General features: G+C 46.5%; 1 protein-coding gene across 7 annotated transcripts in view; it reads right to left on the bottom strand.

Moving 5' to 3' along the window:
- The window catches only part of MYOCD (myocardin), a 472,295-nt gene that overhangs the window by 46,982 nt on the left and 399,534 nt on the right, over nucleotides 1-25,779 (bottom strand). For 5 of the 7 annotated variants that reach the window (XM_048818177.2, XM_048818179.2, XM_048818181.2 and 2 more), the window contains 2 exons: nucleotides 13,612-13,677; nucleotides 7,230-7,285 (listed from right to left, as the gene is read on the bottom strand). In XM_048818177.2, the coding sequence (XP_048674134.1) occupies nucleotides 7,230-7,285; nucleotides 13,612-13,677 (122 nt within the window). Of the gene's footprint in view, nucleotides 1-7,229; nucleotides 7,286-9,288; nucleotides 9,333-13,611; nucleotides 13,678-15,481; nucleotides 15,535-25,779 lie in introns of those variants that run through there. The other 2 variants (XM_075119381.1, XM_075119378.1) reach the window with 2 other exon arrangements.

Here is a 25,779-nt window from a genome sequence, read left to right as displayed (position 1 = left end):
CCTAGTTATGCAAAAATCCAGCCTTTTGAAGCTATGCCCTGTGGAAAGAATTATTATCTGCTAATTACCTGTTCCTGGAATTTAAGGCTCAAAGGCCAAAACTGTGTAATGGAGAGATGCATAGGTGTGCTTGTTCTGGGCTAACAGCTGTTTTGACCTAATAACCACAGAAAACTCTTGTTGGTGTTTGAACTACTGACTCCTACCAGAGCCCTTCTTGGAGTGGGCGTGACCTCTGATAAACTTACTAGCATGTGTGTAGGGTTTTTTTTTGTTTTCTCTATAATGCTTTCATCTTAGGAAGAAATGGGCTTGCTTAGAAAGGGCTGTACGGTGACTTTTAACTGGGGCAATTATGCTGTTTATAGCCTCTGAGAAAAGAAAGCAAAGCTGGCCTGCCTAGGCCACCTGACTTGCTGGGGAACTCATGATGAAGGCAGTGGAAAACCCCCAGTTGGGAGGGAGAGAGATGTGGGTCTCTGCCCAGGAGAAGTGATGGCTGAGGAGCTGGGAGCCTAAAAGTGGGTGTCTGTGGTGGGCCAGAGAGGGGCAATACAGGTGCAGATATTGCTGACTGCAAGAGCTTCCAAAAGAGGATTCCAAAACGGAAGAGGCATTATATGAGTAATGAGAACACCCAGTTACATTACATTGGAGAAATGTAACTGTGGTACCCACGTAATGACATAATACTTCAAAGATCTGACTAACCATATTACCTCCCCATGATTTCTCCCATGCTACCTGTGATGCATGGAGGAATCCCTTTGTCAAATTGTATAAATCCATCACCAAGTCCCTCCTCAAAACTTACCTCTTCCATAATGGATGCAGTAAACTGCAAGCTGATCACAGCTAGACAGGTGCCAATTTGAGTTTACTGCTTCTGACTGGCTAAGAATTTGGAACATCCTATTAGTTTTGCCATTCTGTCTCCCCCATTCCCCCCCTGTGATTTGTGTTAACCTCCTGTTATGCCTTCATGCTTCAGAGCACAAACTGTCTGATGTTAGGAAGAAACTTCCCCTGTGTAATTTATTCCATAATTGTCCTTCCTCTGAAGCATCGAATACTGGCCACTGTGAGAGAAAACATGTCAGACTAGATGGGTGGTAGATCCAATCCTGTACAGCATTCCTATGTATCCATGTTTCCCTGGTGCCTTGATTTGTTTAAGTGGTGTCACTATACACACATCCGATGAAGTGAGCTGTAGCTCACGAAAGCTTATGCTCAAATAAATTGGTTAGTCTCTAAGGTGCCACAAGTACTCCTTTTCTTTTCACAATACACACAGTGTGTAGTGACACAGTGACACCACTTAAACTGTGTCTATAGTTCTGTGAGATCCTGTGCTCTGAAAGACCTTTGGAATAAAGTATCTGGAGGTGCTGGATTAATTTAATTAAATTAATTTCACATTATAGGCTACCAAACAGCCATCAGATAGTTTCCTGACTCAAGCGAGACTCGAATCACTAACATAGAGGTCTGTCAACAACCCCGTGCACCATCTAGTCCACTGTGCATTAACTTTAACATTTATTGTAGTTCTGGCTCTTCTCAGCCCTTCCTGGTTCTAAGTAGGAGGAGAAGTGGCCCAGGGGCACAAAGGCAGGAGATGCTGTTATTATGATGTGTTTAGCATCAGGGGAAGCAGAAAATATTGGGACACACAAAAGAACCCGTTATTATCAGATTTCTAGACCAGGTTTGTAGAGCATGGAATTTGGAGAAGATTCAGATAAGCATCCAAAATGTCATTGGCTGCTTATCTGAAAGGACCCAGCAATCCTTCTGAAATTCACTGGTTACTGCCCTAAACAAGGGCACCCCTATAAACAGGAGTATATTTTTGTCATGCAGGGTGCTCTTTAGCATGCTCTGAGAACAAAGACATTTTTGGGCATCTCACTCATAATCCTTTGCTCTTCCCCCAGGCAAGCAGCCAATGGAAGCCTTTGAACGGCGAGACAGAGAGATATTAATGTATACTTGAACAATCAAATATACGATACTTCAAGGATACTTTAAATTGCTTGAAATTTCCTAAACATACTAATTTTTCATAGGGGTGTTTTGTGTCTTACATTAGTCATTTATGATTGCAGGAGACAAAGGGCAAGTACCTAGAATATGTTAGTTCACAAGAATACTCCCAAATGTTTCAAGTTAACTCCTTCACATAAACTGCCTGTACAACTAGCTGCAAACAAATCTCTCATAGAGTAACTGAATGAATTACTATATTCCATTAGAAATCACGGAGAGCCAATCATGTAAAACAAGGTATTTCCCTCTTAAGATAGCCATGCTACTATTATTGCTCTGTACGCATCATGAACCAACTATTAATAAATATGATATGGGGAAAGAAATGAGGATGAAAAAAAACATACCCAAAGACCAAATGAGAAAATTGGGATAGTTTTGGATTAGCTAATCTTGGATTGATGCAATGGAATCAATGCAATGTACTTGATATATCAGCAGATCAGAGGTTTGTTGTCTATTAGCACTGCAGGGTATCTTATTCCTTGCTGCATGTATTTTTCTAACCTGTTGTCTTGGACTGTGTGCTTTCTGAACTGGGCCCCAGGCAAACAGGATAGCTATGTGAACCCTGGAGACCCTCCTAGGGTATGTTTACACTTTGAGCTGTGGGTGTGATTGCCAGCTGGAGGAGACATTCACACTAGCTCTGATTGAACTAGCATGCTAAAAATAGTGTAGTCATGGCAGCATGCATGGTGGGAGGGGCTACCCACCTGGAGTTCATGCCTATGGTCTCGGGTGGCATGGCTTGCCCCTCCTGTGGCTCATGCCACCGCTGCTGCTCTCTATTTTTAGTACACTACCTTGTTCTGAGCTAGTGCAAGTATGTCTTCTTGAGCTGTGACTCACCCCCCTGCTCGAGATGTGGCCATACCCTAGGTTTAGCTGGGGCTGACCACTGTGTAATGTAGGGAGTTTGGAAAGCTGACATGGTTCCCCCAAAAGTGATCTAGCCACAGGCATTTTCAGACTTTTCTGGAAATGGCCACTTATCTTATCTCTGCCATTAGCAGTATTGAGAGGTGCCTGAGTTGGCCTAGATAGCTGGTGCCAGTGTGAGCAGAGCACATTCCCGGTACCTCCTGGGAGGTACTTAACTGCCTGAGAGGCTTTGCAATATCCCAGCGGACCCTGGGGCATGCTGCAAAGCCAAAGGTCAGGCTTTTGCTATGTGATGACAAGTATGACTTGCTTGGGGACTACTCACTGCAGATGACAAAGGGCATTTCAATTCCGCCCTGGACACTTGTTTAGGGCTCCATTCTGCGAGTTCAGTGGCTGAATCAGAAGCCAGGAGGGCTGTTCATCTACTGGAAGGCATGAACCTGCCCCATAGATCACTGTCAGCCCTTGTACGAATGCAGGATTCTGATCCCCTTCCTCAGGTGTAAGAGTCTTCTTGATCTCGCTGATGCATCTTTCCTCTACCCCTCAGAGCTCTCTGAGTCACCCTGTGGACCTCTGTTCTTTACTCCACAGATCTCTGTGATCCACCCCACAGAACTCTTTTCCATCCCGGGGATCTCTGTGATCCACCCCACAGAACACTCCTCCACCCCGGGGATCTCTGTGATCCACCCCACAGAGCTCTCCTCCCCACTGGGGATCTCTGTGATCCACCCCACTGAGCTCTCCTGCACCCTGGAATCTCTGTGATCCACCCCACAGAACTCTCCTGCATTTTGGGGAGCTCTACGATTCACCCCACTGAGCTCTCCTCCACCCTGGGATCTCTATGAGCCATCCCACAGAGTGCTCCTCCACCCTGGAATCTCTGTGATCCACTCCACTGAGCTCTTCTCCAACCTAGGGATCTCTGTGATTCACCCCAGAGAGCTCTTTTCCCCACTGGGATCTCTGTGATCTACCCCATTGAGCTCTCCTCTACCCTGGGGATCACTATGATTCAGGGCTGTCAACTCTTTGGGTTTACCCTGCAGGCGTTTTGGGGGGCTCCTGAGATCCCCTCCTGTTGCCCCATTCCTGGGGTGAACTTCCCCATGGGAGGTGCTGCCGCTGCTGATGGGCATCTTCCTCCCACAGCTCATGGAGCAGACAGAGCTCTTTGGGATGGGGTGGGGATCCTCCCCAGCTGGCTCTGCAGGGCCTCTTCTACAGCTGCCAGCATTGCCTGCAAAGGGGGAGGGTGCTTGAGTAAAGAAACTCCCTCCTGGCCCCAGCACACCTGCGAGAAGGGACTCCTATCTGTCCTATCTCCTATCTCCTCAATGCCCCTCCCCCTGTACAGGGCTACATGGAGCCCAGCACTAAAGAAGTGCAGAGCAGGGACTGCCTATTACTTTATTTATAGAGTGCTCTGTGTGTAGATTAATGCATTGGGGGTTTCCAGTATAACTACCTGAGCGTTCAAAAATCATGAGATTTAAATTCTATCACCAAGAAATCACCTTTTTTTTTCACCGTTGGGCGAAGCTGGCTGCTCCTAGTTTGTGTGGGATCATTGCAAGGCCAAATTCATGCTTCAACCAGCTCTAAGGGGGGTGGTCCACTACTAGGGCTACCAACTTTCTAATCGCAAAAACTGAACACCCTTGCCCCGCCCCTTCCCCGAGGCCCTGCCCCCGCTCACTCCATCCCCCCTCACTCCCTTGCTCGCTCTCCAGCACCCTCACTCACTTTCACTGGGCTGGGGCAGGGGGATGGGGTGCAGGAGGGGGTGAGGGCTCTTGTTGGGGGTGTGGGCTCTGGGGTGGGGCTGGGCATAAGGGGTTTGGGGTGCAGGAGGGGGCTCCGGTCAGAGGACGAGGGGTTCAGAGTGCAGGAGTGGGTACGGGGTGAGGGCTCCGGGAGGGAGTTTGTGTGTGGGAGGGGGCTCAGGTCTGGGTGGGAGTTAGGGTGCAGGAGGGGGTTCTGACCTGGGGCAGGGGGTTTGGGTTTCAGGGTGCAGGCTCCAGCCAGGTGGCGCTTATTTCAGGCGGGTCTCAGAAGTGGTCGGATTGCCTGGCTCCTAGACGAAGGCACCAGGGGCTCTGTGCGCTGCCCATACCCACAGGCGACCATTGACTGTGGTTGCTGGCTAATGGGAGCTGTGGAGCCGGCGCTCAGGGCAGGGCCCTGGGGCCCTGGCCACCCGTGGAGATGCCCTGTCCACCCATGTGCCTAGGCGCTGCACATGCCGGCCACTGCCGGGAGCTGCATGGAGCCAGGGAGCCTGCCTTAGCCCCGCTGCGCTGCCAACCACACTTTTAGTGGCCAGGGTCCCTTTTCGACTGGGCTTTCTGGTAAAAAACCGGATGCCTGACAACCCTATCCACTACCCCTTCCCAAGCTGCCACTCCATCCCCCTCTTTCCCCTCCCTAGCTGGACATGATAGCTGGCTGCCTCACTTGAATTCTCCCTCCATAGTTTCACCATAGTTTGCTGGCCCCCACATTTATTTGCCAGACATATTTCCCTGCTTGTCTCCTAAATCTTCTACCCATCACATCCCTTGCACCCCCCGCCTCCCTCCCCACTTTTCTCCCAACCCCATCAGTATGCCTCATGCCCCTCCTATCCCCCACAATCCCCTCATTCTCTTGTTTCCCACATTCCACCCACACCCACTTGGTGTATCTTACGCTTTCCACATTTCCCTACACATCCCTCAGCCTGCCTCCTGCCCCCCACATTCCCCTGCCCCCAATCATGCCCCCACAGCCTGCCTCCTGCCCCCCACATTCCTCTGCCGCCTAATCCTGCCCCCACATTCCCCTGCCCCCTCAGCCTGCCTCCTGCCCCCACATTCCCCTGCCCCCTAACACTGCCCAAACATCCCCCTGCTCCCTCAGCCTGCCTCCTGCCCCCCACATTCCCCTGCCCCCAATCATGCCCCCACAGCCTGCCTCCTGCCCCCCACATTCCTCTGCCGCCTAATCCTGCCCCCACATTCCCCTGCCCCCTCAGCCTGCCTCCTGCCCCCACATTCCCCTGCCCCCTAACACTGCCCAAACATCCCCCTGCCCCCTCAGCCTGCCTCCTGCCTCCCACATTCCCCTGCCCCCTAAACCTGCCTCCTGCCCCCACATTCCCCTGCCCCCTCAGCCTGCCTCCTGCCCCCACATTTACCTGCCCCCTCAGCCTCCCTTCTGCCCCCACATTCTGCTGCCCCCTCATCCTGCCTCCTGCCCCCACATTTACCTGCCCCCTCAGCCTGCCTCCTGCTCCCATATTCACCTGCCCCCTCATCTGGCCTCCCATCCCCACATTCCCCTGCCCCCTAATCCTGCCTCCACATTCCCCTGCCCCCTCATCCTGCCTCCTGCCCCCACATTCCCCTGCCCCAATCATGCCCCCACATTCTCCTGCCCCCCTCAGCCTGCCTCCCGCCCCCACATTCCCCTGCTCCCTAATCCTGCCTCCACAGCCTGCCTCCTGACCCCACATTCTCCTGCCCCCTCATCCTGCCCCCATATTCCCCTACCCCCTCAGCCTGCCTCCTGCCCCCACATTCCCCTGCCCCCCACAGTCCCCTGCCTAACACTGCCCCCACATCCCCCTGCCCCCTCAGCCTGCCTCCTGCCCCCCACATTCCCCTGCCTCCTAAACCTGCCCCCACATTCCCCTGCCCCCTCAGCCTGCCTCCCGCCCCCACATTCCCCTGCTCATGCGACCCATGCTCTCAGCAGGCAACGTCACTGTTTGCACTGGTGGAGTTTGTTACAGGGTTTAAGCGAAGTAAATGCCAGTGGTACAAATAGCAGATGTCCACACTATTTGTTGCACTGGTGTAAGTACATTGATGGCAGTAGCGGTCCAGGCCAGGCCTGATTCAATTCATGCAAATGTCTGCAAACGAAAGGTAGACTGTTGGGTGTTCTGTCTGAAGTTCCACACTGGGGGTGCCTGTGATCTTCCTCAGGGATCTCTCTCTTCCACTCTGGAAGATCTCTACGATCCACATCTTGTTTCTCTCTACCCCCTGGATCTCTCCTGCATTTGATATAGTCTGCACTCATTTCACATGGGCAATATGCAGCTGAGGTCCACATCGCAGACAGGAAAGAAGACACTTGCTGTAAATGAAGCTGTGTTAATGTCAGTGGAAGCAGGATATTAGGCTCAACGATTATAATGTTGCTTTTATGCAAACTCCCTGCCTGTCTCTAGCAGCCTGCCCAGACTTGGAGGATAATACACAAATTCATTCATTCACATGTGTGCAAGAAGTTACCTTGGCTCTCTCCAGGTTTTTCCTTTGTTCATGGAATGCAGATGGGCATTTCAGTGCTGCAATACGAAACACAGAGGCACAATCAGCACAAGGGAGGGAGCAAACAGCCACCAGAATACTCAGCAATAGAATTTTAACAAGTGCTATAAAAATAGCAACACAAATGAGCCGATCTCTTTATTGAGCTAACTCAAAACTCAGAAAAGCTATGGGAAATTCCAGTAGCTCAACCAGGCCGTGGCAGGAGAGCAGAGGGGATGGAGAGCAAGGGGAGAGCAGAAGCCACACGGGCAGAGAGGTGGTGCAGGCTGTGCAACTCAGCGCTCAACAGGACACTTCCTCTTCCAGGGGAGGCTCTTCCCTGGAGAGCTCTAGGTGGGTTACAGCACCAGGAGGCCTCAGAACAGAGTGGGGAGGAGAAAGCAAAGTGTCAGTGCCCAGAAGAGAGGAGACCTCCTTAAAGGACTCGGTCAGCAGGTGGGCCTGCAAGTGACTCAAACTGTGAGGCCAAGTCCAAAGAACATGAAAAAACAAAGGGATCTCATCATTCTTCACTTTGGTTGCAAGTGTATATTAAACACAGGACTCAGAAGTTTTAGTTCTCTGCTCTCCTCCCCAGTTTCTCCACTCACTGCACACCAACCTCTTCTCTGTTCATTTACATAATCCCCTTCTCTGCAGCTCCTGCCCTCAAGCAGCCTTCCTGGCTCTCCAACACTTTTCTCCGTTCCCCTGTGAAAGGTGCTGGGCAACTGAACTGTGGGTTTGGGGAGTGCTAAGTGGGCACATGACCTAGCCTGGGAGCAAAAGTCAGCAGGCTGCCCTGGCCACCACTTTCAAACACTCTTCCTGAAGGTGTTTGGTTTTCCCCAGAGAGGGTTTCCAAGAGAAGGGCGTCTGTGCAATTCTGTTCACCCTCTTCAGAATATTATATCATGCAGGGGAGGCCAGCCTGGTTGGTGAGGGTCCCTGTGGCACATGCTAAGGCCCACAGCTCTCTAGGGATTACATACAGTTTGTGGGTTGAAAATCTGGGTAATTTCTGAATTCCACTCTTTGTTATTCCTGGGTACTTCAAAATACCAATCGACTATAAGTTCTTTAGTATCATCTCAGTATCAACTTCCAAGAGCTGAGTGTAAAGAATCTGTTTCCAGTGCTGTTCAAAGCCTCTAATGTCAATACCTGGAACTTTATGTTAAAGCTCAGCTATAACTTATTTATATTTCTGGCTGAAAACCATGGTTTCCAAAGTGCAGAAATAAAGGCTGTGAACAAAAGCAAGGCCCCAGTTTGCTCCCTGTCACAGTATTCCCCATTTACAGGGTGTAAATGAGAGCAGAGTTTGGTTCTGCATTTGAAATCTGTAGGAAAGACTCAGTCTTTTTTGGGTCTCCACGGAATTTCTTCTCTGGCAAGAAAAGAAAAAAGACTCAAACCTCTCCTTGGGTTCCCGCATTGAATGGAGGGACATTCTAAAGTGAGGAGTTTGGGGGTCTGTTTTGTTTGGCACCATTTATTTAGCTAACTTACTGCTTGATCCTTGAGAGGAATGAAAAAAGGGGTTAGAAATTCATTTTACACAGGGCTCAGAAACTAGCGGCCAGTCTACACTCCAGAAATGTGGGAGTAAATGGGGAGCTCAGGCAGAACAAATAAACATGTAGGGGAAGGGAAAGGAGGCCAAGGGGAATTTTGGGTGGATTGGCTGGTGGAAGGGGATGGATCCAGTGAAAAAGTAGGATGGATCACACCAAAGTACAAAGGGGCAGGGAACCTTTTCTTGCTTCCAACATTTCAAGAGCGGACAGACAGACATGCTTGTATGATTGCGCCGTGCTTTGGTGAGCAGCCATGAGGATGGTGACAGCTGTTTTAGTTAAAAGCAAAATAAAATGAGCGCACGAAAAAAAATGAAGTAAGTAAGGGACGTTACTTTTTATAGCCCAGTTCACTACGAAGTCCTAGTGTTATGAGGTTTCTGTGGGCAGGAATTGACCAGCTCAAACTTCATTTCATGCTATTCATAATGAAAGTGTTGCAGAATTTAGTCATTTACCAAGATTTTGGAGGAATTATGTGGATGCTGTAGCTTGTATTAGTCTGCAAAACAAATAAAGGTATTGCTAGCACCAGTTCTTCAGACAACACATCAGGATAGATCTGTGATGGGATTCACCAGTTTGGAAGTGCAGGTGGCTTTGCAGAAAATGGACGAAGCTGCTGCACTTGACACGCCAATTTTAGGACTAGATTTTGCCTTTAAGGCACAGTCCTGTGTTTGGGAAGATGAGGAGGAGCCTCTGTGTAGCAGGAGCCCAGCATGAATTAGGCCAGAATTCTACTGGGGATCCTGGGAAACAATCTCTGCCGCAGCAGCTGGTCCACCACCAGGTGCAGTGAATGGCTAGTCCCAGCCCATTTTGGGTCAGCTAGCAGAGTCTGACTTGCAGATTGTGGCTGGCCCCTGCGCAGGATTGCTAGGGAAAGACTCCTTGCACACTCTTCCCTGTCTGGGCACATACCCACACAATCTGCCCCTTTGTGGATCATGAAATATAGACAGTTAGCGATACTCCTGACTTTATGGCAAATGCTTCCCAGCAGTTCCACAGAGTGAATTTGCCCAGTAAATCAGGCCTAAAACATTTTCATCAAGCCAATAAAATTGCATCTGGATGAGACGTTCAATAACATATCCTGTTGTTTTGGTCCTCCCATTCACTAACAGGGCACGTTCGTTACTTTAGTGCAAATCCAGAGTTCCTCCATTGACTTCACTGAGCCTGATTCTCTACTTACTTTCACAAGTTCTGCCCTGTGTGACTCCATTAGCTGAGCGAGGTTGAGATTGGAACTTGTGCCATTCTCACTTAAGGCAGTCACCCATCTCTCTCGGGGGAGAAGAGACAGGCATGTCTGCAAAGCCTTCCTCTCTCTTCAGTCACAGTCTACCCCATAGGCTGTGCAAGGCTGGTCCTTGCCTTTGCCTCCCTGACTGCTTTAGCTATTCCATTTGGAACTGATCACAGACTGACCTTTCCCAGCATCAGGCTGTTCCCACCGTTGGGGCGAACTCAGCTGCCACATGGGACACTCCTGCTGCACACTATCTAAGATGCTTCAGCTTGGTGCATTCTGTATTATTTGTCTGAGGCTTTCACTTTCAGTAAATGGTTACAGAACATTGTAGTGTTCAGCACCTCCAAGTGCTGTTGAGAACATTCGTAACTCACTGGTATCCAGAAGGGATTGCTCAACACTTTGACCCACTGATTTTCTATTATTGTGAATATTAATCTGTCTCTCTGTCCTCTGTGGGTGGAAATCTAGAAATGGATCAGTTATAAAGAGGAGGCTAAATTCTCTGCAATAGAATTACGCCAGCAGAAAATCTGGCGGAAGGATTTTAAATTACCCTTGTCCAAAATCCAATGGACAGTGTCCGCTCTTGGACCAGTTTCATGATTAAGATCTGACATCTTGTGACTCCTTAAGGCTGCTGTACCTCATAGAGTAGCTTTCTAATATACTGTATAAAACAATCATATCCAGCCCTGGTGACTTTTGGGATCTCAAGCTTTAAAATCATGACACCCAGGTTTACAGAACAGCTCTTTTTGATATACTGTACTTTGTACTATGTACTTTGTGCATTACAGCAACTCCACCTCATTCCATACTCACCTCAGTGTATGGAATGAGGTTCCAGTCCATGTGCACCTTCAAGAACTCAGCTTACATATGTATGCTCAGTGCCAGCAGAACATGGGGACACCATTAGGAACAGACCCTTGTTGTTAGGACACATTGACTGTGCATGCACAAAGCATGCTTTTAAACCCCCTGCGAGCTGGACTATTGAAAGGCACCTGTGAGATGCACCAACAATCCCTGTGTTAAATGTCTAGTTTCTATCCTTCCTTGTGACATGATACTGCTGTTAAGAAATGTGCACATTTGTACAATGGCAAAAGAGTATTTTTTTGTCTTCATTCTCAAAAACGAGTGAACCATTTGTGCTTAGTCTCTCTCCACATGGCCCCCGTTGGACAGAGCTGCCAGACAAAATGCCAGCCCAAAAGGTGAGAGTGTGGCCAAGCTGTAAGCAACAGGAAAAGGCCTTTGAGGTTTCTGCACTAGTGCTAGTGGCTCTGCTGTGCGTTTCTGAGCCGTGCACAATGCAGGGATTCTTTAGAAAGCGTTAGGTCCCCATTTCTAAAAACGCACGCGCCCCATGTAGTCACGCCATCGGGGGATTTCCAACTGCACAGACCTTTACATTCAAGAACTCCAGTTTATGCGCATGCAATGGGACTTTTTGCACGCTCATCTTGAGTGTGCCCCTTTTAAAATGTGGGCCTGTCATCTAACAGGAGATGTTAGAGGTGGCACAGAAATCTGACACTGTCACCAGCTCTTGCAGTTCTATCATAAGTCTGCCAATATTTGGTGTTTTTCTTAAAGCCCCAAGCTCTTGGATTTACATAAGAATCTCAATTTACATTAACAATTAAAAAAAATAAATGTCTAGACTTCCTGTTTGCAGAGAAAAGCTTGAAAGTATGAACCCAACAGGCTCAAAACCCAGAATGCAAATCAAAAGAACTCAAAATTTAGTATGTTGTAAAATCTCACGGTTTTTATGACAATCTCATGATTTGGGGCCTGACTCATGATTTTTGCATGCTTGAGGGTGGTAGTACTATACTGATTAGCCTTCTATTGCTAACACTGATAACAGACTCATGAAAGCAAGAGAATTAGAAAGATGGTGGGAGAGATAGTCCAGGTGTTGGATGGAATGCTACAGACATACTGTTACTGAAATGTCTTGTTACTGGAGAGCAGAGACCATACTGCTATCCTCTGGGCTTAAGAGCTGTTTGAACAGCACAGTCCTTAAGGGGGTCCATATTATAAAGTACAATAGCCAATAACAGAGAAAGAAAGGAGCAAGTAAGACGTGGATTAGGCCTTGCAAATTTGCAGTCCTTAGCAATTATTCTAAAGGGGCAGTGAGGGGACAAATTGTATAGGGACAAATGCTTGACCTGGGTTATTGCTAACATTATAGCTCCTGTAAATGGAGGGCTGTTCTAGACTAGGATGAAATGTGTCAGTTAACAAGACAGAAGGGAAGTGTGAGATCTAGCTGACTGGCCCCATTGTTGCCACTTGCTGGCTTCATGCAGCTAGGCAGTGCAGGTGCAGCAGGCAGGCCGGTTCCATTCTTGCCCTTCCTGGCTCTCATATGCTAGCACAGTGCTGTTCGGTTTGGCTTTGGCTTTCTGAAACATTGGGCTATAGCCAGTGCTGGGCTGGGCTGGATCCCACCAACTGAACAAGCGGCTGCAGAGCCCTGGAGAGGGAAATCTGCTTAGGAGGTAGGGGGATCTGAGCAGGGCACAGCCACACGTGTGCTCCACTCATCCAGGGGCCAGGGGATGCGGAGCAGGTGTTGCCCCCAGGAGATGCACTGACTCAGCATGGCTGCCAGCTGGCCTCTGGCTACGCACCTGCTGGGGAGTTCTGGCTGTGCCTGGGAAAAGGGCTGGGTATGAATCCCACGAGGTAGCACAGTCCCTGCTGACTCATGGTCGGGGAAACTAGCACACTCATTTAAACGCCTCTTTGACATAAAACAGCAAGCTGCGCAGCCTTAACTGCATGGCACTGCCCTGTGACAGGGAGACTCTGGCCACCACCAGGCCATAAACCACTTGAGATGTGGAGAAAAATCATGATCACTTTCACCCCCCTCCCCTCTCCAGGGAAATTCATTCCAGCAGAAAATCCCAGACAGCTCCCAGCAGCTTGCTGTTGGTTTGCCAGCCTGTTTCCTGCCTCTGGGCCGGAACCTGCCAGGTGATGAGCACCCCCAGGAGAGACCCAGCACTTTGCAGGTTCAGATGTGTTATCAGACTCCTGCTCTGACCATGCAGCAAACTGCTTGGCCCAGACAGGCCTGTGCTAACCTACAATAGAGATTTTGAACAGAACAGGAGGGTGACCTGCAATACACAAGAGAGTGAGACTAAAACTCTGCTAAGGATGATGGCTAGCAGGCCAGATCCTCAGCCAGTGTAAATCAGGGCAGCACCACTGACATCCATAGGAGGCCTCTGCATTATAACCCACATAACAGATATCCAAACATAGTGCTCAAATGCCAGCTAGAGCAGCGTGGAGGTAGCAGGGTCCTCCCCAGAGCCCAACCTGCTAACCGGGGGTGAGAGTGAAACCCAGCCATGCGGGGGGTGCTGGAGAGCAGCTACGTATAAGCATCAGGAGGCAAATGCAGCATCTGCAGGAACTACTGGTGGCTGTGCTCTAGCTCTGTGATGCATGTGGCACAGAGAGTGGTAGGTGAGGTACTCACGTGGCATGATGCCCTGGTCTGCCAGCTGCTCACGGGTTCTTCTCTGCTGAAGCCGTAACTGTAAAACTGTTAGAGAAAGAGTGTCAGGAAGAGATGCAAACTTTTTCCTGAAGCAAGTAACTTTCTGCGAACAGTCCCAGGAGAGAGCTTTCAGCAACAAGCCCAACGCCTTTCTGTCACTGAGAGAGGAATCCCCTGAGGGGAGGAGTGTTCCTGAAAATTAGCAAGGGAGTTCCTGCAAAGCAGGTGCTGAGGCATCACTGTGATACTGTTTTATTCAATACCTGTGTCTGTAGGGCAGCGTTCCCGGACTGAAGGGCAGAAGGACCAGCAGGTGAGAGAGGACACAGACAGGGCCTCTTCACTGTTCTCCAGAGCCTCAAATTTCATTTAAAAAGAGCACTCACAGCTTGAAAGAAAACCTTCCAAATGGGCAACAATTTAAAATTCAGAGAACCTGAAACAGAGCTCTGAGCTGCCTCATTCAGTAAAATGGGGTTGGCTCATTATACTTTGTAATGTCACCATTGCTGGCTATTTCACTACCCATTCCAGCATGTCCGAAAGGAATGGAAGGGTCTGTCCTCGCGCTTCCCATAGCGCAGGGCATGCTGGAGGCGTGTCAAGGACTGGCCGGGGGACACAAAGGGGGCATCCATTAAGAAGGGGAGACTTTTAACCACACATGGAGGCCTTGCATGGGGTGTGATTGTTTTCATTTTCCTGAAGGTGGGTCAGCGTTCAATAGTTTGGGACGTGCTGCTTCAGGGCAACCAAAAACCCCAGAATGAAACCAAAGTGCACGGCAATTCCTGGAGTGGTGTGAGAGCTTTCAGCCACACTGAACCTCCCCCGGAAACATCGAACCTAAATAACATGGGTTCTTTGCGTCTGCTGCGCTGCAGGTGGGATATGTGAGAGCCCCATACTGGGGGCAGGGGCAGATGGAGAGGAGGATTATGCGGGGGCTAGGCTTTCTGCTTCGGGCGGAAGTTGTTGTGATGTCGGGGGTTCTGTTGGCATGGAGGGTGCAGACAGTCCTCTGGCCTGCCCTGGAAGTCATTATTTTGGCACCTGTGTCAGTGTCCTCATGATGGGCACCCTATGGTGGCCACGAAGCAGCACAGGATTGCTATATGTTGGGCATGTAGAGACTGAGAGTTGTGGAGGTCTGGGTCCTTGACCCCATTTGAGTGAGCAGGGGTGTGAGTCAGCAGGGTGGAGGACTTTGGTCTCACCTGCTGCACACACGGGAGATGGAGCCTGTCCTTCAGTTCATGGTGTCTAACACAAGGTCAGTAGCATTAAAACATCTATTATGTGTTACTGAAACCTGGCTGGAAGCTGCTGCTGAGCTAGTCTTGGCCCAGTTGATGCCAGCCGAGTGCTCAGCACAAGGTGGGCCAAAGGGGACAACCAAGCTGTAGCTGTGATATCTGAGCCAACCTAAAATGCAGGTCTCCAACCCCAAGCCTAGATCTAACACAGTGTGTACATCTGGCAGGGATAGAGCTGGGGCTGGTCCCAGTGCATTGCCTGCCCTGCTGCCCAGCACAGGCCCTTCTGGGGCGGCTGGAATTTCATGTTACAGTGGCATTGGAGCTGTGTAAGCTGGTGGCACTTGGCTATTTCAGTGTTCACAGAGATGACCTTTTGCCTGAATCACTTCAAGATATCATGGCACTGGAATGGCCCCAGGACTAGCCCAGGGAATTGCAAGCTCAACTCACACAGTTGAGGTCATACTTGGGATCTGGGGTTTGGCCTTAGATTGAAGGTGGAAGCACCTCAGAAACCCTGAAGCTCCATGTGGCACTGTGCTGCTGCTAACCCCTCCCCTAGATGTGAATACAACCCTTGCCACACTCACCCTCGTGGGGCTTTAGCTGCATGATTTCTTTTTCCATGATGTTTTGCCCTGGGTGCCGACATGTGGCTCTGTTTGCTGGGGGGCACTAGATAACGTAATTAGGAGAGGTTAGGTCCGTACATTTAAGAAGTGACTACTTAGATAAAATGTCAATCACTAGTAGCACTTCTTCTTGGAACGAAAGCTCTGGCAGATGGGAACCAGTCACTGAACAGCGCAGACCTTGGCTTCTCTGTGACAATGAAAGCAGATGTGCCAACTCCCTGTTGATAGTTACAATTTGCTGAGAGAGGCTCCTCCACACTCCTTGTAATAGAGCCTATGTGTTATAGTATATTGTGTCTGTGAGGCACTGCATGGTAGAGTGTGTATTCTCTTACTACTGCAGTCGCACTGCCTGCACTGGCTATAGTAATACATTTGACACCCTCTCTCTTTTGGTTATTTATCACGCAGTTTTTCGAAGAAATGTAATTAAAAGAACAAGGAAACTGTGTGCCCAGGATTGCTCTCCTTTCCATTTCATTGCATTGAGGCCAGAATACTGATTTTTGAACAGTTTTCTCCATTAGGAGAAATTCAGTAGATAGAGCAGTGCTTAATTTGTAATGAAAGAGGCCAGGGCTCAAAGTGCCGGGGCACGAGCAATTTTTTTACATTCATCACTGATGTAGCAAGCCCAGAGGTGCTGGGCTATGAACTGCCGAGCCTAGAGGTGCGGGGGCTCAGCCCTGGCAAGCCCTGGCACAAATTAAGCACAGAGTTAGAGATTTTAACAGGGATACGTGTATTTCCACGGACATAATATAACGGCATACTCATCTCCCGACTAGAGATGAGCCCATAGACAAGGCCTTGTGAAAATCACAATTTCATGAACTGCATGGAAATTGTGAAATTAGCCCAATACCACAAATTTTCCAATACTTTTACAAAATAAAAATGAAATGAAGAGACCAGGGTCATGTGATCTGGTTACGTTCCTTCTGTCTGCCATTTTAGGTTGTGTCGGTGGGGAAGAAAAAGGCACAGTAGCAAGCTCTGCTGCCGCCACTTGGACCATGAGCAGCTATGGCCTCAGTGGGGAGGTGGAAGCAGGCATCCGTGTGTGCAGGTCTCATGCTCAGTGCAGCTTGTAGCATGTGGCAGCATCATGTTAGAGGATTAGTTTGGGGGGACTCAGAGGCTAGTTTTATGCAAAAGATTGTAGCACTGACTTTTCCCCAACTGCATTCTGTGCATATTCTGTGAAATTTGATACTTTACCCACGATACTGCTGTGAATTTTCTAAAAAAAATTCCTCCATTTTCACAGGGCCCTAGCCAGAGCAGAACTCCCAGCCTTAGCACCCCAAGACATTAGCAAATTCAGAGAACTGACAGATAAGGTCCCCTGGGCAGAACATCCAAGGAAAACAGGAGTTCCGGAGAGCTGGCAGTCGTTCAAGGAGACAATATTAAAGACACAACTGCAAACTATCCCGATGAGCAGGAAAGAAGAGGCCAATATGGCTCCTTCAGGAGGTCTTCAATGGCCAGAATGTCAAAAAGGAATCCTACAAAAAGTGGAAACATGGATGAATTGCTAAGAAGGAGTACAAAAGAATAGCACAAGTGTGTAGGGACAAAGCAGAAAGGCTAAGATACACAATGATTTACATCTAGTCAGGGACTTAAAGGCAATAAGAAGAGGTTCTTTAAATATAATAGGAGCAAGAGGAAGACAAAGGAAAATGTAGGTTATCTACTTAGCAGGAAGGAGAACTAACAACTGATATCAAAAAGGCCGAGGTGTTTAATGCCCATTTTGCTTCAGTTTTCACTAAAATGGTTAATGGGCACCAGATACCAACAAACCTAATATTAACAACCGGGGGAAGGAACACAAGCAAAACCAGGGAAATAATAGGTTAAAGAATATTTAGATAAGTTGAAGGTATTCAAGTTGGCTGGGCCTGATGAAATTCACTCTAGGGTACTTAAGGAAGTATCTGAAGCAATCTCACTAGCAGTTTTCAGAGTATCAGCCATGTTAGTCTGTATCCGTAAAAAGAAAAGGAGTACTTGTGGCACCTTAGAGACTAACAAATTTATTAGAGCATAAGCTTTCCTGAGCTACAGCTACACATCCGATGAAGTGAGCTGTAGCTCACGAAAGCTTATGCTCTAATAAATTTGTTAGTCTCTAAGGTGCCACAAGTACTCCTTTTCTTTTCACTAGCAGTTATCTTTGAGAACTCATGGAGGATGGGTGAAGTCCCAGAGGACTGGAGAAGGGCAAACATAGGAGCTATCTTTAAAAAGGGGAAGAAAGAGGACCTGGAGAATTATAGACCAGTCAGCCTAACTTCAATACCTGGAAAGATCCTGGAACAAATGCTTCAACGATCAATCTGTAAGCACCTAGAGGATAATAGGGTGATAAGTAAAAGCCAGCACATTTTTTTCAAGAACAAATCATGCCAAAAGTAGGATTCTAGGTCACCACAGAACTGTGTCATGTTCGTGGGCCTGGAGGGACAAAAGGAGAGGCCCCGAGATAGGACAGACTCTTCTGCTGGGCTAAGAGTATAGCTGGAAAGATTAACAATATTGTTGGGTGGGTTAAGGGAACTACTGTTGTGGCTCCTTGTGGCATGTAGCAGTTTAGATGGTTTAGTGTCCTTTTTCCTTTGTAGAGAAGCAAAGTTTGTGTTGTAAATGGCTTGTCTAACTAGACAAGGAGCCACAACAGTAGTTCCCTTAACCCACCCAACAATATTGTTAATCTTTCCAGCTAAACTCTTAGCCTGGCAGAAGAGTCTGTCCTATCTTGGGGCCTCTTCTTTTGTCCCTCCAGGCCCACAAACATGATATAGTTCTGTGGTGACCTAGAATCCTATTTTCGACATCTAAAATCTCACACAAACTTCCACAAAAATCATGCCAGACCAACCTAATTTCCTTGTTTGGCAGGTTAATGGCCTAGTGGATGGGGTGGGGAGAGGGGAGAAGCAGTAGATGTGATATCTTGATTTTAGTAAGGCTTTTGGAACAGTCCCACATGACATTCTCATAAGAAAACTAGGGAAATGCGGTCTAGATGAAATTACTATAAGGTGGGTGCACAACTAATTGAAAAACTGTACACAAAAAGTAGTTATTAATGGTATGCTGTCAAATTGGGAGGGCATATCTAGCAGGGTCCCGCAGGGGTCAGTTCTGGGTCTGGTACTATTCAGTATAAAAACATAACATAAGAACATATGAATGGCTATACTGAGTCAGACCAATGGTCCACCTAGACCAGTATCCTGTCTTCCGACAGTGGCCAGGATCAGGTGCTTCAGAGGGAATGAAGAGAACAAAGCAATTATTGAATAATCCATTCTCTGTCATCCAGGCCAAGCATCTGGCAGTTGGAGGCAAAGGGAACACCAGAGCATGGGGCTGCATCCCTGATCATCTTGGCTAATAGCCATTGATGGACCTGTCCTCCATGAACTTCTCTAATTTTTTTTTAACCCAGTTATATTTTTGGCCTTCACAACATCCCCTAGCAACAAGTTCTACAGGTTGACTGTGCATTTTGTGAAGAAGTACTGCCTTTTCTTTGTTTTAAACCTGCTGCCTGTTAATTTCATTGGATGACCCTGGTTCTCATGTTATGTGAAGGGGTAAATAACATTTATTCATTTTCTCCACGCTATTCATGATTTTATAGACTGCAATTATATCCCCCCTTAGTCGTCTCTTTTCTAAGCTGAATGGTCCCAGTCTTTTTAATCTCTTCTCAAATGGAAGCTTTTCCATACCCCTAATGATTTTTTTTTGCCCTTCTCTGCACCCTTTCTAATTCTAATATACCTTTTTGAGATGGGGTGACCAGAACTGCACCCAGTATTCAAGATGTGGGCGTACCATGGATTTATACAGTGGGTTTATGATATTTACTGTCTTATTATCTACCTCTTTCCTAATGGTTCCTAACGTTCTGTTCACTTTTTTGACTGCTGCTGCATATTGGTCGGATATTTTCAGAAAACTGTCCACAATGACTCCAAGATCTCTTTCTTGATTGGTAAAAGCTAATTTAGACCCCTTCCTTTTGTATGTACAGTTAGGATTACATTTTCCAATGTGCGTTACTCTGCCTTTTCAACATTGAATTTCATCTGCCATTTTGTTGCCCAGTCACCCAGTTCTGTGAGATCCCTTTGTAGCTCTTCACAATCTGCTTTGGACTTAAGTATCTTGAGTACTTTAGTATTTTCTACAAACGTTGCCACCTCACTGTTTACCCCTTTTTCCAGATCAAGTATGAATATGATGAATGGCACAGGTCCCCCAGTACAGATCCTTAGTGGACCCCACTACTTCTCTCCATTCTGAAAACTGGCCATTTATTCCTACCCTTTGTTTCTTATTTTTCAACCAGTTACTACTGATCCATGAGAGAACCTTCCTCTTATCCGATGACTTCTTACTTTGCTTAAGAACCTTTGGTGAGGGATCTTGTAAAAGACTTTCTGAAAGTCCAAGTACACTGTATCCACTGAATCACCCTTGTCCACATGCTTGCTGATCTCCTCAAAGAATTATAATAGATTGGTGAGGCATGATTTCCCTTTACAAAAGCCATGTTGACTCTTCCCAGCAAATCGTGTTCATCTATGTGATTGATAATTCTGTTCTTTACTATCGTTTCAACCAATTTTGCCTATTACTGAAGTTAGGCTTACAGGCCTGTAATTGCCAGGATCGCCTCCAGAGCCCTTTTAAAAACCTGGCATTACATTTGCTATCCCCACTCATCAGGTAGAAAGGCTGGTTTAAGTGATAGGTTACACACCACAGTTAGTAGTTGTGTAATATCATATCTGAGTTCCTTCAGAACTCTTGGGTGAATCCCATCTAGTCTTGGTTTAATGTATTGATTTGTTCCAAAACGTCCTCTATCAATACTTCAATCTGGGACAGTTCCTCAGATTTGTCACCTAAAAACAATGGCTCAGTTGTGGGAATCCCCCTCATGAGCTCTGCAGTGAAAACCAATGCCTCAGCATCTGTGCATCCAGGCATGCAGCCTATATTTCAGCTTCAGAAGGGAGGCTAGATTACCGTGTTTTCCAAGCAAATCAGCCATCCCAGGATCCTTTGAGTATGTCCTGTAGTTGCCCAGTGGGCTCATGCACATCTGATTTCATGTGGAAGCAGAAATTTGTAGTTGGAAGTCAAGAGCACTTTAGTTCTGACATGTTAGTGAAAACTGACTGTGTCTCTTTAAGACCAGTCTTTGACTTGGTAGTGGCTAAGAATTTGAAAACTAATAAACAGCGTGGTGTCCGTGTCTATGCAAATTGAGCTGCTAGGAAAGGACACAATTAATCAGCAAGTAGATTCGTTTAAACAAAAAAGCTCTGAGCTCAACCCTCCAGAAAAGGGAGGTGGCACAAGAATTGTTCTTGAAGGTGAGAAAGACAAATTAACCCTAAGAAGGCAAAATTCCCTTACATTATTACCTCACCAAACCCTGAAATACAACCCCCCAAAGATAGAACTGAGCTAAAAGCCTATGCTAAGGAAAACACTGAAGTGAAGGAGGATCTAATGACTAACTAGATACAAAAGTTCAAAAAGGGTTTTGAACAAACTGTCCTCAGAGACAAACTGTCTAAGAAAAAGGTGTGGTATGACAAAGATACTTGTAAATGCCCACTTGTCACAGATAATATCAATGCTAAACATTGGGATACATTTGATGTTGATGTCAAACTGTGTAAATATGTACAATGTGTATAACCTTTGGGAAAAGCCGTTGGTGGTAAGCCCACATTTTGAATACTGCGTGCAGATGTGGTTGCCCCCTCTCAAAAAAGATATACTGGAATTAGAAAAGGTTCAGAAAAGGGTAACAAAGATGATTAGGGGTATGGAACAGCCTCTGTATAAGGAAAGATTAATAAGACTGGGACTTTTCAGCTTGGAAAAGAGATGACTAAGAGGGGATATGATAGAGGTCTATACAATCATGACTGGTGAGGAGAAAGTAAATAAGGAAGTGTTATTTACTCCTCATAACACAATAACTAGGGGTCACCAAATGAAACTAACAGGCAGGAAGTTTAAAACAAACAAAAGGAAGTATTTCTTCACAGAAAACACAGTCAACCTGTGGAACATTTTGCCAGAGGATGTTGTGAAGGCCAAGATTATACCAGGCTTCGAAAAATAACTAGATAAAGTCATGGAGGATATGTCCATCAATGGCTATTAGCCAGGATGCACAGGGATGGTGTCCCTAGCCTCTGTTTGCCAGAAGCTTGGAATGGGCGACAGGGGATGGATCACTCAATGATTTCCTGCTCTGTTCATTCCCTCTGGGGCACCTGGCATTGGCCACTGTCGGAAGACAGGATACTGGGCTAGATGGACCTTTGGTCTTACCCCATTTGGCCATTCTTATGTTCTTATGAATGGTACATGAGAACACACTCTGTGTTAAAAACCCTTATGATTATGCTGTTTCATTGAATAAGAACACCCTACTTGTTAAAAAGCCTTATGGTAATGATAATTTATAGCTGATACCTGTAAACAATCTTAGAACTTATCACAGAAGAAAAGCCATTACAAACTTGAACTGCTGTATGAAAAGGGAAACTGAGGCACACCATCTCATTGCTTTCATGGCTAAATGCCAAGACACCTACACTATGGAGAACATTAATATTTACATTGAGTTGATGTTAAATGGGTTACAAAAACTTGCCAGAGCTTATATGGATAACTTTCATGAACTCCAGCCAAGGTCACATGAAACATGTAGAGACTGTTACAACAGCTGAAGAAATCCTTTAATGGAATAGCCAAATATTGCAATACATTTGTAAAGGGGTGCAGTAACATTGTTCCTCCCATGATGAACCTTACAAAGAAAGAGCCTGTTTTAGTCAGACATGATTATGATAAACCATTTCTGTTTCACACTGATACTTCTAATACTGGATTGGAAGCTGTAATGATGCATAGTCGAGAATGGAATTTTTCTAGGATGTATTCAGCAGTGTCTTGGACACCCCTTCCTGAATCAATTTTGTGTTGGGGGTATGATGCTGTGTATAAGAAAGGTGACCTTTGATAACACTGTTATTACCATAGTACACAATTTCCATAAATCTTGTACAAAGTATGTCATGTAAGGTATCAATAGAAAAGTTATGAAGTGGTAGGTATGATTATCCTGTTTCTATGCTTGTATCATCTTTGTATCTGAAGTTATGAATATTGGCTATGTATCTATATCTCAAACATATGTTGTATCCCTCAGTGACACCCCTCAGATAGATTTACGTCAGGGCTAGCCAGCTATGTGTTGATGGCCTATTAAGGACACTCCAATCTCACAGTGGGTCATTGAAGAATCTCATCCTGTCCAAGGTAGGCTTTTGCTGGGGATGCCACAGACAGTGAGGAGCCAGTGTCCACCACCTGTGATTCAGCAAACCATGTAGGGCACGTGATGTGGACATGTTACCTTGGACTCCATCTTTGTCAGTAACTTTCCATACACAGGGGCTATGGGCTTTGTTTGGGACAGTAACTTTCCATGCACATGGCAGAGGATATAAAAGACACCTGAGTCAAGTGACCATACGTCCCATTTTGGCTCGGACATTCCCTTTTTTAAGCCCTGTCCTGGCTGTCCCAACCTTTTTGGCAAAAGTGGGCATTTGTCCCATTTGTTTTTGCTGCACAGTGTCCCATTTTCCCTTTGGAAAATATGGTCACCATACACCTGAGACATCTCCATTTTGCCTGATTCCTGCTCCAATTCTCTGGACTGTGGATTTATAACTAAAAGGAGCATTTTGAACTATGGACTGAGGTCCTGTGTTCCCTCTAAGCTGCGTGGTCAGGCTGCCGCGCAGGAGGGATTCAAGTGCCATGCACTTGACTAGCAGAGCCGCACACATCCGGCAGCATGTGTTCACGTGCCCCTCTCCCCGCTGCTTTGCAGTCACATTGCTCCTGCAGCTGCTCCCAGGACCCTCCTGCTGGCTGTGCAGAGCTGGCGGGAGATGGTGCTGATGTCAGGGTGTCCCCCTCCCCCCGCCCCGTCCCCACCTTCACAGAGCAGGGGTGGGGGGAAAGGGATCAGGACTCGGAGCCACTGTAGTCTGAGGTCTGAAGGAGCCTTCCAGGTGGTGAGTAAGTGCCTTAAAGAGACAGCACATGGTCTCTCAGAGACTTCCCCAGCAGCCAGCACACACATTCTCTGTCTCCGTCTCTCTTTCTCTCTCTCACACACACACACACTCTGTCTCTCCCCCTTCCCCATGCCCATGTACCCCATCTCTGCAGAGCGGGGGAGGGTGGACATGGCTCAGGAGCAGGAGAGCTTTCAGTGAGTGCCTTAAAGAGACAGTGCACAGTGTCTCTCAGAAACTTCCCCAGAAGCCAGCACACACGCTGTCTCTGTGTCACACACACACACACACACACACACACACACACAGAGTCTCTGTGTCTCTCTCACACGCATACAGTCATTCACACTCACCTCCCAATACATCATTGTATCATTGCTGTTACTTCTTGGTACTTCCTGTAATTTTATTCTTTCAAAGTGTATTATTTTAGTTTTTGGACTGATCTATGCATTTCATAATTTTTATTTCTCTCTTACACTTAAATTTAATTCTTTGAATAGAAAGTTCTAAAATGCCTAACCTGTCCTCGCTGGAGTAATTATCCCTATGGTAACTTTTAAAAAATATATATTATATCTAGGTTTTTTGTTTCTACTGGTGGCATACATCCGCACATTACTTCGGTGCACATAACAAAATTTATTCTGCACATGGATGGAAAAAATTAGAGGGAACATTGCTGAGGACCATCCAAGCTTTTGGAAGTTACCACAGAGACTTACGCAAACAAGCAGTCTCTTCCATCACTGCTATGATCCTGATCTAAGAACACTGAAAATCACTTGTATGTATATGATTCTTTAACCATTCAATAACTCTTTTCTTTTCTTTTCTTTTCTTTTCTTTTCTTTTCTTTTCTTTTCTTTTCTTAATAAATCTGTAGTTAGTTTACTAAGGATTGGCTGACAGCATGGTATTTGGGTAAGATCTGAGATACATATTGACCTGGGGGTAAGTGTCTGATCCTTTGGGATTAGTGGAACCTCACATATGGGTGAATTGGGTTTTCCATAATCTCTCACTATATTAAATCTGTTTGTCTGTATGGGAACCAACGGCTGGTATGAATAAAGGGGGAATGTGTTTGGCTTCTGGTTAATCAGTGTGGTCCTGCAGAAACCCTTTTGATACTGGTTTGGTGAATCTAATTATAGAATAAACCACCTGTTTTTGGGGATTGTCTGCCCTGATTCTTGCAATCTGCCCTAAGTGTGGCATTATCAATGTGGTCCATGCTCAGCACCTGGTCACACCCCCATCTCCCACAGGATATTAAATTTAATTACATTATGGTCACTATTACTGATTTATTCACTTCTTGGACCAGATGTTGTGCTCCACTTAGGAGTAAATCAAGAATTGCCTCTTCTCTTGTGATTTGCAGGACTAGCTGCTCCGAGGAGCAGTCATTAATGGTGACTAGCAACTTTATTTCTGCATCTCATCCTAAGGTGACAAATACCAAGTCACCATGGGGATAGTTGAAATTCCCAATTATTATTGAGCTTTCTATTTTTGTAACCTCTTTAATATCCCCGAGCATTTCACAGTCACTGTCACCATCCTAGTCAGGTGATCGATAATATATTCCTGCTGCTATCCTCTTACTATTCAAGCATGGAATTTCTATCCATAGAGATTCTATGGTACAGTTTGAGTCATTTAAGATTTTTCTATATTTGACTGTATGCTTTTTTTCAGACTCCTTCACCAGCATGACCTAGTCTGTCATTCTTATATATTGCATACCGTGGTATTACCATGTCTTGTTGATTATCATTGTTCTATCACATTTCTGTGATGCCTATTATATCAATATCATAATTTAATACCAGGCACTCACGTTCATACTTCTTAGCATTTAGCCTTCTAGTACTTGTAAACAAGCACTTATAAAATTTATCAACATTTCATTGTCTGCATTTATGTGATGTAATTAAATGAGACTCCTTTTCATTTGACTCTTTCTCTTCAGTACTGTTTCTCTACCAGTACTTTATCAATATTTTCATTAACGAGTTGGATAAGGCATGGAAAGTTTACTTATAAAATTTGCAGATGACATCAGATGGGGGGCAGGGTTTGCAAGCACTTTAGAAGACAGGA

The sequence above is a fragment of the Caretta caretta genome, chromosome 14, assembly GCF_965140235.1.
Source record: "Caretta caretta isolate rCarCar2 chromosome 14, rCarCar1.hap1, whole genome shotgun sequence".
NCBI lineage: Eukaryota > Metazoa > Chordata > Testudines > Cheloniidae > Caretta > Caretta caretta.
Note: the sequence above shows the minus strand (reverse complement) of the source record. Positions and strands in the feature narration are given on the sequence as shown.